At 22.2% G+C, this 18,534-nt stretch overlaps 10 protein-coding genes across 10 annotated transcripts; 4 read left to right on the forward strand and 6 right to left on the reverse strand.

Moving 5' to 3' along the window:
- Window positions 1–131: 131 nt before the first annotated feature.
- On the reverse strand, window positions 132–2,839 carry DDB_G0278015 (UPF0682 family protein; the record flags this gene model as incomplete). Its single annotated transcript, XM_636979.1, has 5 exons — window positions 132–284; window positions 400–689; window positions 767–1,697; window positions 1,799–2,339; window positions 2,433–2,839. The coding sequence occupies 5 exons, from the start codon at window positions 2,837–2,839 to the stop codon at window positions 132–134; spliced, it is 2,322 nt and encodes a 773-aa protein (XP_642071.1).
- Window positions 2,840–3,080: 241 nt separating this feature from the next.
- DDB_G0278017 (profilin/allergen superfamily protein) lies at window positions 3,081–3,641 on the reverse strand (the record flags this gene model as incomplete). The annotated part of the gene is made up of 1 exon (XM_636980.1): window positions 3,081–3,641. One exon carries the CDS (start codon window positions 3,639–3,641, stop codon window positions 3,081–3,083), a length of 561 nt encoding a protein of 186 aa, XP_642072.1.
- An 822-nt stretch (window positions 3,642–4,463) lies between these two features.
- On the forward strand, window positions 4,464–5,792 carry DDB_G0304475 (heat shock protein DnaJ family protein; the record flags this gene model as incomplete). Its single annotated transcript, XM_002649119.1, has 1 exon — window positions 4,464–5,792. One exon carries the CDS (start codon window positions 4,464–4,466, stop codon window positions 5,790–5,792), a length of 1,329 nt encoding a protein of 442 aa, XP_002649165.1.
- Window positions 5,793–6,465: 673 nt separating this feature from the next.
- On the forward strand, window positions 6,466–8,181 carry DDB_G0278021 (hypothetical protein; the record flags this gene model as incomplete). The annotated part of the gene is made up of 3 exons (XM_636982.1): window positions 6,466–6,988; window positions 7,227–7,936; window positions 8,044–8,181. The coding sequence occupies 3 exons, from the start codon at window positions 6,466–6,468 to the stop codon at window positions 8,179–8,181; spliced, it is 1,371 nt and encodes a 456-aa protein (XP_642074.1).
- A 541-nt stretch (window positions 8,182–8,722) lies between these two features.
- mrpl33 (ribosomal protein L33, mitochondrial) lies at window positions 8,723–9,128 on the reverse strand (the record flags this gene model as incomplete). The annotated part of the gene is made up of 2 exons (XM_636983.1): window positions 8,723–8,752; window positions 8,967–9,128. The coding sequence occupies 2 exons, from the start codon at window positions 9,126–9,128 to the stop codon at window positions 8,723–8,725; spliced, it is 192 nt and encodes a 63-aa protein (XP_642075.1).
- Window positions 9,129–10,229: 1,101 nt separating this feature from the next.
- Window positions 10,230–11,012, forward strand: DDB_G0278025 (villin headpiece domain-containing protein; the record flags this gene model as incomplete). The annotated part of the gene is made up of 2 exons (XM_636984.1): window positions 10,230–10,721; window positions 10,830–11,012. The coding sequence occupies 2 exons, from the start codon at window positions 10,230–10,232 to the stop codon at window positions 11,010–11,012; spliced, it is 675 nt and encodes a 224-aa protein (XP_642076.1).
- Window positions 11,013–11,689: 677 nt separating this feature from the next.
- On the forward strand, window positions 11,690–12,340 carry snrpD1 (LSM domain-containing protein; the record flags this gene model as incomplete). The annotated part of the gene is made up of 3 exons (XM_636985.1): window positions 11,690–11,703; window positions 11,851–12,128; window positions 12,237–12,340. 3 exons carry the CDS (start codon window positions 11,690–11,692, stop codon window positions 12,338–12,340), a joined length of 396 nt encoding a protein of 131 aa, XP_642077.1.
- A 173-nt stretch (window positions 12,341–12,513) lies between these two features.
- On the reverse strand, window positions 12,514–13,959 carry DDB_G0278029 (hypothetical protein; the record flags this gene model as incomplete). Its single annotated transcript, XM_636986.1, has 1 exon — window positions 12,514–13,959. One exon carries the CDS (start codon window positions 13,957–13,959, stop codon window positions 12,514–12,516), a length of 1,446 nt encoding a protein of 481 aa, XP_642078.1.
- Window positions 13,960–14,227: 268 nt separating this feature from the next.
- Window positions 14,228–15,080, reverse strand: DDB_G0278031 (CRAL/TRIO domain-containing protein; the record flags this gene model as incomplete). Its single annotated transcript, XM_636987.2, has 2 exons — window positions 14,228–14,892; window positions 14,975–15,080. The coding sequence occupies 2 exons, from the start codon at window positions 15,078–15,080 to the stop codon at window positions 14,228–14,230; spliced, it is 771 nt and encodes a 256-aa protein (XP_642079.2).
- Window positions 15,081–15,688: 608 nt separating this feature from the next.
- Window positions 15,689–18,382, reverse strand: cbpP (calcium-binding protein; the record flags this gene model as incomplete). Its single annotated transcript, XM_636988.1, has 8 exons — window positions 15,689–15,814; window positions 15,904–16,604; window positions 16,697–16,750; window positions 16,928–17,077; window positions 17,278–17,340; window positions 17,502–17,567; window positions 17,978–18,109; window positions 18,271–18,382. The coding sequence occupies 8 exons, from the start codon at window positions 18,380–18,382 to the stop codon at window positions 15,689–15,691; spliced, it is 1,404 nt and encodes a 467-aa protein (XP_642080.1).
- Between the last annotated feature and the right edge of the window lie 152 nt (window positions 18,383–18,534).

Below are 18,534 nucleotides of genomic sequence, written 5' to 3' on the forward strand. Positions count from 1 at the left end.
ATTTGAGAAAAAAAAAATAAAAAAAAAAAATTGAAAATAATCCAAAAAAAAAAAAAAAAAAAAAAAAAAATTTAATTTTATTAAATTATTTTATTATTATTTTATTATTATATATATTTTTTTTATCTTTATTAATTTTCATGAATTACTAAACGATTTTCGTTTAAACCCAAAAATTGGTCACTAACATCCAACTCACTCACCAATTGATGAATTGATTTTAAAATTGATTGATTATAAAGTAATGACTTTGGTAATGGTGGATTTGATTTAACTTGATAAATCTATTTTTAAATTAAAAAAAAAAAAAAAAAAAAAAAAAAAAATGGTAAATATAAATATAATCAAATGTTAATTTTTTTTTTTTTTTTTTTTTTTTTTTTTTTAAAAAATACATACATTATCTTGAAACTCTTTATGTAAATAAAAAGTAGCATGACAAAAGATAAATCTAATAATGAAAGATCTTAAGAAATCATCCAATAAAAAGAAAGAAAAGGATGGATGTAAATCAACACATTCAAACAATAATTTTGAGATGATCTCTAAACTGTTTTGAGCCAATAAACTAATGTTATTAAATGTTTTTGATGGTATCTTATTGCCACAAGAGATATCACAAAAAGCACTAATTGGATCGTGTAAAAAGAATGTAAATAAATTACCACATTTTAAATTTGATACCAATTCTAAAAATAAATGATAGAAAATAAAGATATCAATAAATATGTATATTGTATGTGAGATATATAAATAATGTACATACTCTTTGGTATTGATTGTGGGGATAATAGTGAAACGAATGGTTGATTAAATGTTGGAAGTTCATTGAAAATATCACTTGATTGAGAGTTCACAATTAAAAAGAATGGTTTTCTACAAAATGGTAATAAATCCATTGGATATAATGATTCAACCTTTGTATTGAAAGGTGCTTCATTATATTTATAAATTGGAATATTTGATGTTGTTGATGTTGAAGTTGAGTTTGTTGTTGTTGTAGTGGTGGTGGTTTGAGCTGTTACATTTGTTGCTGTTGTTGTAGTGGTTGGAACTGTTACATTTGTTGTAGTATTGTTGTTGTTATTATTTACTGTTGGTGAATTTATTGCTTGTGAGGGTTTTTGCATATTTAATGTTAAACCTTTTGTAAACAATTTATTATATAATGGATTTGTTGCTGTTGCTGTTGTAGTAATTGGAATATTTGTATTTGAATCATCAATCAATGATGGTACAGTTTCTTGTTGAATTGATGGTGGTGGTTGTATATGTTGATTTACATGATTATCTTCATTTGTGAAACCATCAGCACAAATATAGAGTAACATTGCTTTATTATCACCCAATTCCTTGAATGAATATGATAAAAATAATAATATTTGTGAAATTGTTGGCCTATACAATAAGTATTTATGTGGATTCCTTTTCTTAATTCCACTACCATTACCATTTTGTTGTTGTTGTTGTTGATGATGTAAATGTTGTTGAAGTGGTTGTGAGGGTATTGTTGTGTTTTGTTGATCTGTTCCATTATTCTTTTCTTTTGCCTCTGCTGCTTGTTGTTGTTGTTGTTGTTGTAATGCTGTTAATTGTTGTTTTAATTTCATATCATTTTCTTTTGCTTCACTCATTGGTTCATATTCTAATGATTGTGTCATTCTAAACATATCTAATGTAATTTCACTAAATTTAATCTATTTTTTTTTTTTTTTTTTTTTTTTTTTTTTTTTAATATTATTTTTTAAAATATATTAAATAATGATAATATCTATTGTTTACTATATTAATTACTTACTTGATTTTGTTGACTTCCAACTAAAATTGCTTGTTGTAAAATTTGAGTAGATTCTAATGGGAAAGGTGGTGATGGGCAATTTAAATGATTTAAACGATGTGATTGAACTGTATTATTTGTATGTTCACCATTATTATTGTTGCTATTGCTATTATTATTTATAATATTACCACTATTTGTTAAAGATGGTGATTGATTTGTATCAGAGAAAGTTGCACATTGATCAGCTTGTAAGAAAGAAAAGATTTCTTGTAATACTAAACTCCATTCTTGAGCATCAGATGGTTTATAAATTTTAGTATAATCATTAACATGTTTTAATAACTCTTCAATTAAATCGAATACTACTTTCTTTTTATTTAATAATAAACAAACTACAATGAATCTTGCATAGTAACGTAATTGTTTAACCATCATATCTGGTGTTTTATCTAATGAAACATCTTTAAAATATGATCTTAATCTAATAGCTTCATAAAATATATATGATTCATTTAAATAATTTGTGTCACTAGTTCTTAAATAATAATGATAATATAATCTTTATAATTATTGATAATAATAATAGTTTGAAATTAGTATTTAAATATATATATATATATATATGTAAATTATAATTTACATTGAGACTTACTGTCCAATTTTTGAAGCGATTTCACCAATTTCACATCTTTTTAGACCATATTTTGATTTATCTTCAAGAATTGAACGATATTGTTGTTGAAATTTCCATAATTTTGTATAGAGTTCAAATGTTTTTTGAAAGAATGGTTGCCATTGTCTACCAAATTGTGGAAGATCTCTTAATCCTATAAATAATCTTTGTGATTTTCTTAATAAATGTTCAAATGTTTTAATAATCTCTGTGGGTAATACTGTTATTGGTTGTGCTGATGTTGATGAAGTTGTTGTTGTTGTTGAATTATTGGGTGGTGATGTATGACCAGTTGCACTATTTTCTGATTTTATTGGTGTTACTGTTTTATTATTATTATTATTTAAATCATCAGTTGTTGTTGATGATTTTGTAGTGATTTCCATTATTTAATTTATAAATACAATGCAATGTATTTAATTAATATGAAAAAAAAAATATAAAAAAATAAAAACACAAAAATATTAAAAAAAAAAAAATTAAAAAAAAAAAAAAATTGAAAAAAAAAAAAATATATTTTTTTTTTTGTTTTTATTAATTTGGATCCCTTTTTATTAATATAGTATTTTTTTTTTTTTTTGTTTTTATTTATTTTATTTTTTTTTTTTTTTTTTTTTTTTTTTATTATTATAAAGCAATTGCACGGAAATCATTAGCCAAACTACCAATTACACCAAATGCATCAAATTTATCTTGTTTTTCATTGAATGTTCCCAAAATAAAAGTTGTTTTAGTTTTTTCAAGTGAAAATCCACATTTGGTTTTAGAATTAAAACCGTAAATAGAATATTTTGATACACCTTCAACAATATAACCGTCACCCAATAATTCAATACCACAATTTGCAACCACTTCTTTATTTAATTGACCCAATGGAGTTTTTTCAAAATATTTTGATAAATTAATACCTTGTTTTGGAAATGATTTGGTATTAATATTTTTATTTGTAATTACAATTCCATTCAAATCAAAAATAACAACACCACTAATATAATCATGTTCAAATAAATTTGTAATAATTTGTTTCCAAAATTGACCACCATCTTCATTTTCAATTACATCATTTAAATTTTTTTTATTATTATTATTATTATCGTTACTACCACCAGCTTCATTATTTAAAATTTTTTTTTTATTTTCATTTTGTTTATTATTATTATTATTTTTTTTGGAAGTTCTGATTGACATTTTTTTTTTTTTTTTTTTTTTTTTTAATAGAATCTAATAATATAATAAATTTTTATTGTTACAAAAAAAAAAAAAAAAACAATAACAAAAAAAAAAAAAAAAATACAAAAGTACAAAAAAAAAAAAAAAATAAATAAATAAAATTAGTAAAATAATAAATTAAAATAATAAGTGAAATATATTACAAAAATATTTCATAGAGGTGTGGGTGTGTTAATAAAAAAAATATGAAAAAAACAAGTTTGGGGGTTTGAATATATGCCATTGCTTTGTTTGGTGGTTTAAATAAATAATAATAATAATAATAATAGTAATAATAATAATAAAAAAAAAAAAAAAAAAAGAATATTCATTAATATTAGAAAAAAAAAAAAAGATTTCAGTTTTGAACCAAAATAAATCAATAATTTTATATTTCCAATAATCCCTCCTCATAGGGGAGAAAAAAAAAAATAAAAAATAAAAATAAAATAAAGTGTTTAAAAATAAAAAATAAAAATAAAATAAATTTTTTTTTTTTTTTTTTTTTTTTCTCTTTTAATCCTCAAATTGTCTAAAAAGAATTTTATTATTAAAAAATCGATCATCAATTATAACTTTTGTTTATTTTATTTTTATTAATTAATTTTATTTATTTTTTTATTTTTTTTTTATTTTTTTTTTTTTAATTTTCAAAAAAAAAAAAAAAAAAAAAAAAAAAAAAAAAAAAACGATAATTTTTTATTTTTTTTTATTTTGTTAAATATTTCTTTTTTTTTTTTTTTTTGGTTTTAAAAAATTATATATATTATTTATATATATATTTTATTTATATATTAAAAAATGGCAAAAATAATTAAACCACCAACACAAGAAGAAATGAGAGATTTAACATCATTATTATCATCAGGTGAACCATATGAAATATTAGGATGTGATCCTGATTCAACACAAAAAGAAATAACAAAAAGATATAGAGATTTAGCAAGAAAACATCACCCAGATAAACAACAGCATAATGGTAATAATAAAAACGATGGTGGTGATATGATGACAAAGATTAACAATGCATACAAGTTACTCTCAAATGAAAGATTTAAAGAAGTCTATGACGTCTATCTATTACAAGAGATGATGATGGATGGTGATGGTAGTGGTAGTGGTGGTGTTGATTTTGATACAGATAGAATATATCGTGAAGCTAGATTCAAAAACATCTTATTAACCTCACTTGGACTCTTATTCAACACTTTCTCAATCCCATTCAGAACTATAGCTGTTGTAATTCAATCAAATCCAACCATAATCAAACCAATGACTGTACTAAAATCAATGACCAAAGGACACGGTTTCTTCAAAGGTCTATTCAGGGGCACCGCCTTCCTCCTCTCTTCATCAGTATTAGAATTAATTCGTGAGAAATCAATTGAAACTTCATTTAAATATATTGACAATTTAATAATACCATCATCATCATCATCTGACAGTGGTAGTGGTAGTGGTGGTAGTAAAAAATTACAAATTTTAAAATCATTTATAAATATATTCACTAAAGCAATATTAAATTTCCCAATTCGTATGATTGGTAATATTTTAATATTGTCACCACCTGGGTATGGTGTATTTAGAGTTATTAAGGATGTAATATTACGTTATGATCAAGCCACCACTGGTAATATCATTATGAGCGTTAGCAATGGTAGAGCCCCGCCAATTCAGTGGAAGAATTTATTCTACTCGTTGGGTTATTCATTGGCAATTGTTTATAGTAAAAAGTTGATTATAAAAGGTTTGAAGGTTATTGATATTCATGTTTACGAAGGTAGTATCAAAGATCCAAATAGTAAACTCTATCGTTACTCAAACTATCTCCTTAGTAAAACTTTATTCCGTGTCGCTTTGCAAACCATCCTCGTTAATCCATTCGATGTTTTGCATTCTCAATATCCACGTATCCTTTTAGATAGTTGGTTAAATGGTTCCATACCTGTACCTGTTGCTCAGAATCCAATCTCATTGGCAATCGATATCTATCGCTCAAATAATAATAGTATAACTAAATTCTTTAATGGTGTAATTCCATTATTCTTTTGTAAGATTTTCGAAGATTTTTGTGAGCAATGTGATGTTAGTGATATTGATGATTATGAAGATGACGATATTTATGCTTAAAAAAAAAATAAAAAATAAAAAATAAAAAATAAAAAATAAAAAAAGAACTAAAAATAGAAATTTTAAAAATTTAAAAAAAAAAACTAAAAATAGAAATTTTTTAAATATTAAAAAAAAAAAAACTAATATTCAAGATTGGAATTCATTATTACTGTTTTGTTTTTTTTTTTTTTGCTTTTATACCAAAAAAATAATAATAACGTTTAATTAAAAAAAAAATAAAACTTCTCAAATAGCCAAGATATTCCTGATTTTTCTTTAAATAAAGATATTAGAAAAAAAAAAATAAAAAAATAAAATAATAAAATAAAAATAAAAATTTTAAAAAAAAAATTTTATTTTATAAAAAAAAAAATAAAAAAATAGAAAAACCAAATAAAAAAAAAAATTACAAAAAAAAAAAAAAAAAAAAAAAAAAACTCACACATTTTAAATTAAAGAAACAATTAGTAAATTATTTATTTCAAAAGGAAAAATAAAAAAAATAAAAAAAATAAAAAAAAATAAAAAAAATAAAAAAATAAAGGGATAGGAAAAATAAATAAAAAAAAAAAAAAAAAAAAAAAAAGGTTACAAAAAAAATAAAAAATAAAAAAAAAAAAAAACAAAAAAAAAAAAAAAAAAAGGAAAAAAAAAAAAAAAAAAAAACTTATTCTTAAAAAAAAAAAAAAAAATGAATATCTCACCACCGCCACCTCTATCACATCCACACCACTCATATTCCAGTCACCAAAACAACAACAACAACAATAACAACCACCATCATAGCTCTAACAGCCATAGTCATCACAGTAATAGCAATATGTACTCTCAGCAACAACAACAACAACAACAACCGCCGCCACCACCACCATCCCAGCAACATCATTTAAATTATCATAACACTTCAACTCCACCACCACCTCCACCATTACAACATCATAGTGGTCACAATAATTCATACCATCATCAATATAGTAGTGTGACGCAACCAAGTATAGTTATAAGCCATTATCCGCCACCACCTCCACCACCTCCAACGGTGCCACCTCCTCCACCTCCATTACCTTCAAATAATACAATCGAACAACAACAACAACAACACTATAACAACTCTTTTCAATCCAATGTACCATATAATAATCAACAACACTCACCTCAACAAACCACCCCATCAAAAAAAAATAATCCGCATGCTTCTCAAAATAATAAAAATTGTATGTTTAATAATTAAATCGTATTTTATTTAGTAGTGAAAATATATAAATAAAAAATAAAAAATAAATAGTAATAACAATAATAAAAATAAAAAACAAAAAAAAAACAATAAATAATAAATAATAATAATAATAACAATAATAAAAAATAAATAAAAAAACAATAAATAATAATAATAATAATAATAATAATAATAATGATATAAATTTACTAACAAATCCTATTAATATTAAATAGTTAAAAAACAAAACCCATTCAATGGAAATACTACTGGTAACTCTACAGTTGTTTCAAAAAGTTTAACACCACCCTCTCATAATAATGTAAATAATAACAATAATAATAATAATAATAATAATAATAATAATAATAATAATAATAATAATAATAATAATAATAATAATAACAATAACAACAATAATAATAGCGGTAAGAAATATAAAAATGATCAAAGAAAAAGGTCATCAAGTGATAGTAATGCAAAACGTAATGGAGGTGGTAATGACTATTATAATCATAATAACTATTACAATAATAATAATAATAATAATAATAATAATCACCACCATCATCATCATTCAAATAGTAATAGTAATTATTATAATTCAACTGCCGAAAACTATAATAACAATGGCTATTATAATAATAACAATAATAACAATAATAATGGTAATAATAATAACAATAATAATGGTAATAATAATAATAACAATAATAATAATGAACCAATATTCTTTAAGGATTCTGATAAAGCAATACCAGAACTAATGAAAGAATATTTAGGTAGCTACTCTGAAGTTCATTTGGATCCTCATCCTCAACCAAATATTTACGCAATATTAAAAGAATATTTAAAAGATTTCTCTGCTCATAAAGAAGAAAGAGAAAGAAATAAATATCAACCAACAAGATGGCAAGAATATGCTATAAAACTTTTTATGTATACTGTATGTATTATTAAAAATTACAAATTAAAAATTAAAAATAATAATAATAAAATAAACAAATTAACTAACCCAAAAGTTTTTTTTTATTTATTATTATATATTTTTAGTTGAAATTAAAAGAATTTGAATATGCTATTCATAAAAATGATTTACAAAGCTTATTAAACAGGGCAAAGAGTCATAAAGAGATTGAATTGGAGAATATTATCAATAACTATATATCAACAATCAGTAATAACAATTGATCTGTAAAAGGATGGATTCAAAAAAAAAAAAAAAAACAAAATAAATAAAATAAGAAAGCAACGACAAAAACTAAAAAATAAAAAATAAAATATATAAACAACACTAATAAAAAAAAAAAAAATAAAAAATCATATGATAAATTTGTATTAATAATGTAATTTCATTATAAATATCCACATACATTTATCATCTTTATATTTATTCTAATTAAAATTGATAATGTACTACAAGTTTTTTTTTTTTTAATCTTTTTATTTTATGGATTATAGTGTTACATATTATCCATCTTTTTATTTTTTATTTTTTTATTTTTTTTTTTTATTTATTTATCTGTATGTCTTGTTCATAAAAAATTGTAAATAAAGTTGTTGTTGTTGTTGTTGTGTAATTGTTGTTTTATTATTGAATTGCGTCGTTTTGAGTTTTCTTTATACATTCATGTTGTTTGTTTGTTTATTTGTTTATTTGTTTTTTTTTTTTTTTTTTTTTTGGATATAAAAAAAAAAAATTATATATATATTTAATAAAATGATAGTAATTTTAATTTTTCTTTCTGCTAATTTTTTCTTCCTATAAATATTATAAAAAAAATATACATATTAATATTTCATAGTTTCGTTTTATTTAAAACTATTATTGTAATTCCGTATATATTTTTTTTTTTTTTTTTTTTTTTTTTTTTTTTTTTTTTTGGGTAAAACATATGTATATATATAATTTCTTGACCAAAATTATCAATTAATTTGATTGATAATAATAATAATAATTAATAATTTAAACTTACTTTAAATAAAACGTGTTGTCTAATTACTGGATCATATTTTCTAAGTAATAACTTTTTAGTGCTGAGTAAAGCACTTTTGGTTGTTCTATAAAAGTAACCAGTATTGGCTGATGAAACCATTTTAATAATTACTGTACTAATCTTTTTAATTGGTGTACCCATTTTTATATTAAACTTTTATGTGTGATTTGTAAAATTGAAATAATAAAAAATATTGATCAAAAAAAAAAAAAAAAAAAAAAAAAAAAAAATGAAATGAAAATAAAAAAAAAAAAATAAAATAAAAAAAATAAAAAAAAAAAAAACGAAAAAAAAAAAAGCAATCATTTTATTTATTCCAATGTTTAGTAATAATTATGGAAATTTACCAATTTATTAGATGTAACCATTTGGAAAAAAAAAAAAATAAAATAAAAAAAAAATAAATAAAAAAAAATGTTTAAAAATTATAAATAAAAAATAAAATAAAAAAAAAAAAAAGAAAAATGGTCTCTTCAAAAAAATTACTTTATCTATTATTATTATTTTAAAAATAGAGTGAAATAAATAAAATAAATAAAATTTAAGTTTTAAAAAACTAGTTTTAAATAACCATTTTTTATTAAATATCCAATATTCATTACTCCAATTTATTTAAAAATATCCAAATATGAAAAAAAAATTTTAATTTGGAATTTTTAATTAGTGTTTAGGAAAAAAAAAAAAAAAAAAAAAAAATACAAAAAAAAAAATAAAAAAATAAAAAAAAAGATGGTTTGGAAACCCAATTTTATTGTAAAAAAAAAAAAATCATTTTCAAAAATGAAAAAAAAATTAAAAAAAAAAAAAAAAAATCTCAACTTTTTTTTTTTTTTTTTTTTTTTTTCTTCATTATTAACATTATTTTAAAAAAATACAATAATTTATATAGGATGGATTTACAAGCAGAATACATTTCATTGAAAAAGGTATTGACATAACATAACCCCTTACACTAAATCATTATTAAAAAAAATATCTTTTTTTTTTTTTTTTTTTAATTTTTTTTTTTTTTTTTTTTTTTTTTTTTTTTTTTTTGATATTTTAAAAATAAAAAATGTTATTAAAAAAAAAACTTTAATAATAATAATAATAATAATAATAAAAAAAACCCATTACAACACAATAAAATAGATATATTAAAATTTTAATATATTAACCTTTTTTTTTTTTCCCCAAAAAAATTTTTTTTAATAAAATCTAAAAATAATAATAAATAATAAATAAATAAATCAAAAATCAAAAATGGCACAGGAAATTGCATATCTTTCAGAATTAGCAAAATTAGTTCAAGAAACAGCTTCAATTAGAAAAGAATTGGAATCAATTAGAGTCGAAGCAAATAAAGTACAATCTGCTCCAAAATCAACTCCAGCACCAGTTGAAACTAAACCAACTCCAGCACCAGCACCAACTTCAGTACCACATGTTGCAGCATCAACTAAACCAGCAGCAGTAGCACCAAAAACTGTTGTTGCACCAACTCCAACTCCAACTCCAGCACCAGCAGTTGAAAGTAAACCAGTTGATACAAGAACAACCCAAGAAAAATTAAATACAATTTCATCAGTTAAACAAGTTGTTACAACACCAGCTGGTTTCAGAGTAACAGGTTCTCCAGCTCCAACTCCAACACCAACTCCAGCACCAGCTAAAACTTCAACAACACCAGTTTCATTCAATTCACCAGCAAAACCAGCTCCATCAACAGCCAAAGATGGTGTTTCTCCACAAATTGTAAGTTTATTAAATTTTTTTTTTAAATCATAGAAATATTAAGATTATTAATACTAATTTCCAATCTTAAATTCCTTTTTTTTTTTTTTTTTTCATTTTTTTATTTAGAAAACAATTGTTGATGCAGTTAAAGCTAAATCTAAAGTAGACAAGACAATGGATCCAACTAAACTTGAAAACTATTTATCAGAATCAGACTTTTTGGTTGTATTTGATTGTTCATTAGCTGAGTTCCAAAAATTACCAAAATGGAAACAAGATAGTAAAAAGAAAGAAACTGGTATTTATTAAATTATTTTTAGTTTTTTTTACCTTTTTTTACACAACAACATTTAAGTGTATGTGTAGGATTTGATATTAAGAAAAAAAAAAAAAAAAAAAAAAAAAAAAAAAAAAAATATAGGTCTTTGGTAATTGGTTTTATGTCAAATAATTAATATTAATTTTTTTTTTTTTAATTGAAAAAAAAAAAAAAAAAAAAAAAAAAGATTTTTTTAAAATTAAAATAAATATTTATTTTATATGTTGTAATATTAAAAAAAAAAAAAAAAACATTATTTGTTTTCTATTCTTTTTTTTATTTTGTTATTTTGTTATTTTTTTACTTTATATTATTATTATTTTAAAATGTTGGTAAAAATTGGAAAACTTTGTTGATCAGAATTTTCAACAAAGAAAAAAAAAGGAAATATGAAAATTTTTTAAAAATTTCATTTTTTGACGATCATTTTTTTTTTTTTTATTTTTATTTTCAGTGTTTCATTCTAAAAACAATAAAAACCATTGTATATATTAATACCCAAAAAAAAAAAAAAGGACAAATAAAACCTATTTATTGTTTTTATATTCATTTTAAATTCTCACACAAAAAAAAGAAAAAAAAAAGAAAAAGAAAAAGAAAATAAATAACACTCAAAATAAAAACTAAAAATACTCAATACATACACATACATATATAATTATAAAGAATGAAATTAGTAAGGTAAGAACAATAAAATAATTATAGGAATTATATAAAATAATAGCCACAAAATAAATAGGGATGTGGAGGGGGAATGAATAGTAGTTGATTAATTATCATTTATTATCATTTATTATTATTATTATTATCATTTATTATTATTATTAGATTTTTAATGAAATTACATAATGAAACAGTTACAATTGAATTAAAGAATGGAACAATTGTACAGGGATCAGTTGCAGGTGTTGATGTTAGTATGAATACTCATTTAAAAACAGTTAAACTCACACTCAAAGGAAAGAATCCTGTAAATTTAGATACATTAAGCATTAGAGGAAATAATATCAGATATTTCATATTACCAGAATCTTTAAATCTTGGTACACTTTTAGTTGATGATACTCCAAAAGTTAAAGCAAAGAAAACTACTTCAAAACCAGGTGGTAATTATCAATAACATTATTAATCATTTATTTATTCATTATTAATTATTAATTTATTTATTAATTTTAATTACTAACTATTATTATTAATTTATTTTTAAAATATAGAATCTAAACCAAGTATGAGAGGTGGTCGTGGTGGTGGTCGTGGTGGAGCAAGAGGTGGTTCAAGAGGTGGTTCAAGAGGTGGTTCAAGAGGCGGTAGAAATTAAATAAATTTGTAAAGAAAATAAATTATAATAATAAAAAAAAAAAAAATAAAATAAAATAAAAAAAAAAAAAAAAAAAAAAAAAAAATCAAAAATCAATGTTATTATTATTTATTTATTTATTTTATTTATTTTTTTATTTTTTTTATTTATCTATTATTATTATAATTAATTTATTATTTTTGGTATGAAAAGATTTGATTTTCTTTATCATGTTTTTGGAAAACTTTCATTGATAAAATATTTGAATTATTAATACAAAGTTCTTGAAATTGATTTGTGGTTAACCATTCATGTTGAATAATTGTGTAATGAGAAATATACGGATTTGAATCTACTATTCCTTTAAGAATTAACCAATCTTCTGGATTATGAATTTCTAAATATTTCACAGATTCTGGTAATTTATTAAGTAATTGATTTAAAAAAATTGGTAATTCCAAATTATATTTAATATCATCTAAATAAGATCTAATGTTATCACTTAAACATTCATTTTTAACTGATAATGATTTTAAATTTTTATGATTTCTTAATGATTCAATTAGTGATTTCCAAATTGAATTAAACTCAATTTCATCGCATTCTCGTGAATTGTAAATTGAACAAAGACATTTTGTTGAAGGTAAATCATCTGTTGGTGGTGGTGATGTTGGTTCAGATAATTTAAGATTATTTTTAATATCTGAATAACAAACTGAAATTGAAATTTCATTAAGTAATGGGAAATTTTCAAGTAGTCTTAATAGATTTGGTATATCTAAATGTTTGGCTCTAATTGATGTTAAATTTGAGAAAATTTTATGATTTGAGAAATTGTTTAAAAATAAACTCCAAGTAAAACTGAATCTTTCATGTGATGGACTAACATATGTGCATGTATTTGAAATACCATTTGAATTAATATCCATTTCTAAATCTAAATAATATTCATCTGTTACATTTGGATATTTTTGAGCTTTAATACCTCTAATTATTAATTTTTTATTATTATCATTATAATAATTTTCTAAGTGATTAATTTTCCTTAAAAATGGTTTACTTTGATTAATTAAAACATTATTTATAAATTTTAAATTTGGATTTGTAATTTTCTTCATATATTGACAACTAATTTTACGAATTTCAATAGTGGTTGATGGTGGTAATTTCAATTTATTTACAAACTCTAAGCTATTAAGTGCATTTGATACATTATTATGTTCAATATCAATTGAAACATTTTGTAAATTTGTAAATTTTGAAATTAATAAATTTACATGACTTATCATTGCTTCAGCATTCTCTTGTTTATATCTGTATTCACGATGATGTAATTTCAATGTTGTTATATTTTCAAATTTATAAATTGAATATTTACTTGTACTGATATACACTGTTTTGGTTGTTAATGGTGGTGGTGGAAAAAATGATTCACCCCATGGTTCAAAATTAAAATCTTGAATACAATATAAATAATTTGATAAAGTTTGATGATATGACCAACAAACTAATGATAAATTAACTAAAATTTTATTATATCTTCTTTTCTCTTTATGATTTAATATTTTCTTTACATTAAAATAATGTAGACAATAAATTTGAATTATTTCTTTTTGAATGTAAATTGGTAATAGTGCCATTATTTTGTCAAGTTTTTTAAAAAAAAAAAAAAATAAAAAGTAAAAAAAGGAAAACAAAAAAAAAAAAAGAAAAATAAAAAAAAAGAGCCGTTTCCAAAATATTTCCAATTTTTATATGACAAAACTCACCAACTATTTTTAATTTTAAAATTTTTTTTTTTTTTTTTTTTTTTATTTATTTAATAAATTAATAATTTAAATTTTAAATCAATACGATTTAATTATTCTTTTTTTTTTTTTTTTTTTTTTTTTTTTTTACTTTTTTTTTTTAAAAATTAGAAGGTAATGAATTAAAATAATCAATATATGTTAAATTTAATGTGCCACCATATTCAAATAAAACTTTTGATTGATCAATAGTTGTAAAGATTTGATCATTTTTACAAATTTCAATTCTTGAAATTAATTTATTCTTCATAAAAGTTTTAGCAAGTGATAATAATGGTTTTAATACCCATGGTGGATTTAAAATATAAATTTTTTGAATTCTACCAATGAAAACATCTTGCATATCATTTAATTTATTCTTTTTAAGAAAATCTTGTAATCTTGAATCAAAATGTTTAAAAATTGATATTTTATGTAAATCTTCAATAATTGTCATACCATTTCTATGAACTGATGAATGATCATGTGCACTTTGATCTTGTGACCAAAGTAAAAATGTCATATATTCTTTTAATGTAAAATCCTTTGGTTTCGCTTTTGATGGATGTAAATATGAAATTGAACAACCATTATTATCTCTATAGCCAATAATATTAAAACTACTTGATTTCATTGCCAATTCTGGATTAACTTGATTTTTAACAACTGGTAAACTAATTTCTAATTTCTCCCTTATTAATAAATTGTTTTTAATTAATGTATGTGCTTTTTCTAAATCAAATTTCTTTGAAAATAAAAATAATAATAAATATTGATCTTTTATATCTATAATTTTTTACAAAAAAATATTTATTATTAGTAAATTGATAATAATAATAATAATAATAATAATAAAAAAAAAAAATACCTTTGCAAATTGGAAAATCTTTAAATTTACTTAATGCAATTAATTCGTCATTTGTTAAATCTTCAAGAATTTTAAATTCTTCTTCATTTAATTCAAAGGAAACCATCTTGTATTTTTTATAAGATTAAAAAAATAATTATTTTTTTTTTTTTTTTTTTTTTTATATTGAAAATGATTATAATATTAAAATAATTTAATTTAAATGATTAGTTTTTTTTTTTTTTTTTTTAATGAAAAAGTTTTTTATCATGCTTTTTATATTTTTTTTTTTTTTTTTTACTGGGTGGAACCTTTTCATTTAATTCACCAGGCAAGAAAAATGTCCGAAAAAAAAATCTAATTAATTTGATTTTATAAGTATCCCAAATAAAAAAATATCTATTTTTTTTATAAAATTTATTATTTTAGGTTATTATTATTTTATTTTTTATTACCATTTTTATTTTATTTTTAAAAACAGGTTATTGTTATTTAAATAATTTAATCTTAAAAAAAAAAAAATTTAATATAAATATAAAGAATCTAAATTTAAAAAAAAAATGAATTCAAATTGATATATTGATTAAAAAGTACAAAATAATTATTTTATTTAATGAATTTTTTTTTTTTTTTACCATTATTTTAGTTTTCTAATATCGAACATTTTTAAACAAATAAATTATATACATTGAAAGAAAAAAAAAAAAAAAATTTCGCCTATTTTAACCAATTAATTTATTGCATACTCCACCAGTCAACAAATTCACGTTCACTTAATGAACCACTGTAATCACGATCAATTGAATGGAATAACATTTTAGTTTGACCTTTAGAGAAATAGTAACCTAAATGTTTAATGAGCTAATAAATTAAAAAAGTTAGTATTAATGAATTATTGTTTTTTTTTTTTTTTTTTTTTTTTTTTGTGCACATAAATGTTAAATTCATACTTTTTTAAATTCTTTTTTAGATAAAGTACCACTACAATTGGAATCATGAATTCTGAATGCAGCACTTGCGGCCATCATTTTTTGTACAACATGTGGTGGTAAACCAACTGGAACTACAAAAGCAGCGGTTCTAGAATATGGAGTTGCATAAGAGTAAGTTGGTCTAGTGTAAGAATAAGTTGATGTTGCACCATAACCGATAGCAGTTGTTTGATAGGCAGCATATGCAGTAGTTTGACCTGGATAAACACCCATTGGTGTTTGACCTGGATAAGCACCAGTTTGATAAGCAGCGGTAGTTTGTGAATATGCTGATACACCATATTGTTGTTGACCTGGATATGCACCCATTGGTGGTTGACCTGGATATGCACCTTGTTGACCTGGATATGCACCTTGTTGACCTGGATAAGCACCTTGTTGACCTGGATATGCACCTTGTTGTGGTGGATAAGCACCCATTGGTGGTTGTTGACCTGGATATGCTACTTGTTGTTGTTGTGGTGGATAAGCTCCTGGTTGACCTTGTGGTGGATAAGCTCCTGGTTGACCTTGTGGTGGATAAGCACCCATTGGTGGTTGTTGACCTGGATAGGCACCTTGTTGTGGTGGAACACCTGGTTGACCTGGATAGGCACCTTGTGGTGGTGGAACACCTGGTTGACCTGGAGCACCTGTCTTGGCAAGTGTATTTTGTACACCTAAAAATAAAATAAAATATTTGTTATTATTACAGTGTCCTACATTTTTGGTATTTTGGTTTCAAAATAACTAAATAGCCAAGAAAACTTACCTTGTTGTGGTGGATAGGCACCTGGTTGACCTGATTGTTGTGGTGGGTAGGCACCTATTTATTATTTATAATTTATAATTTTTATTATTATTTTTTTTTTTCCAAGTTTTAAAAATAAAATAAAATAAAGAATTAATAAAATCCAATTTGTTTCCAAGAAATGATGATTTGTCAAAATCTGGAAAAAAAAAAAAAAAAAGTGAAAGGTTGTAGTAATTAAAATAAACATACCTGGTTGACCTGGTTGTTGTGGTGGATATTGACCTTGTTGTTGTGGTGGATATTGACCTGGTTGACCTGGTTGTTGTGGTGGATATTGACCTGGTTGACCTTGTTGTGGTGGATATTGACCTGGAGCACCTGGTTGTTGTGGTGGGTATCCTAAAAATAAATAAAATAATTTAAATATTAATTAACTATAAAATTAAATTTGGATGGGTATAGTTTTTTAAATTATAAATTTCGAAATTTCCAAGTATTTGTGTAATCTTCAAATCCAATTACTATATATTAATGATAAATCCAATATTTTTATATAACCTCTACTTGAACTATCCCTATCGTAAAAAAAGTGAACATACCTGGTTGACCTGGTTGTTGTGGTGGATATTGACCTGATTGACCTGGTTGTTGTGGTGGGTATCCTATAAATAAATAAAAATATAACCAAAATTAGAGTTTTTTCAATATTGTATAAAATTTCCCTGTAGTGATTTATGTTTTTTTTTTTTTTTTTTTGTTTTTTTTTTTTTTTTGTTTTTCTTCTTTTCCTTATTTCCAATGTGATTAATAATAAAATCCATACCTGGTTGACCTGGTTGTTGTGGTGGGTATTGACCTGGAGCACCTGGTTGTTGTGGTGGGTATTGACCTATTAATATTCAAATATCAAGAGTTAATATGAGAAATGTTTGAAATTGGATATATATATAAAAAAAAAAATATCTCCAATTTTAAATGAAATCCAAAACATTTTTTTTTTTTTTTTTCTATTAATTTCTTTTTCCATATCTATATTCCTATTGTATAAAAGTAAACATACCTGGTTGACCTGGTTGTTGTGGTGGGTATTGGCCTATTATTATTATTATTATTATTATTATTATTATTATTATTATTATTATTATTATTATTATTATTATTATTATTATTATTATTATATTATTTATTAATTAATTTATTAATTTATTTATATTAGTAGTTTACTTTTAAGAAGAATTTGAAGGTACTCCGATAAATCATCAATTCTATTCCTCTTTTATCATATAATTAAAAACATACCTGGTTGTTGTGGTGGGTATTGACCTGGAGCACCTGGAGCACCTGGTTGTTGAGTACCTGGATATGGTGGTAAATTAGAACCTGGAGCACCTGGTTGTTGTGGTGGATATTGACCTGGAGCACCTGGAGCGCCTAATTTGTGAAAGTTTGAGAACTAATTAGTTTTTGTTTATTTTTTATTATTTTTTTTTTTTTTATTTTTCATTTTTTTTTTATTTTTTTTCAGCCTAACCCGATGATTAAATTGTAAGTGTTATTATTAAATCGGTGTTAAATAATTAAATATACAATACCTGGAGTTGATTGGCTACCTGGAGCACCTGGAGTACCCATTACTTTAACTGGCATTTGTGAGTAAAAATCAGCAGCTGAACCAGCTGGTGGTGGGTTTTGTGGATTTTGCATTGTATATAATAGGCTTTATTTATATGTAAAAAAAAATAAAAAAATAAAAAAATATATGTAATATATAAATGAAGGTGTTATATATTAACAATTTAAATTGGTGGTTTAAAAAAAAAAAAAAAAAAAAAATTTGTAAAAAAAAAAAAAAAAAA

Source organism: Dictyostelium discoideum, assembly GCF_000004695.1.
Source record: "Dictyostelium discoideum AX4 chromosome 3 chromosome, whole genome shotgun sequence".
NCBI lineage: Eukaryota > Evosea > Eumycetozoa > Dictyosteliales > Dictyosteliaceae > Dictyostelium > Dictyostelium discoideum.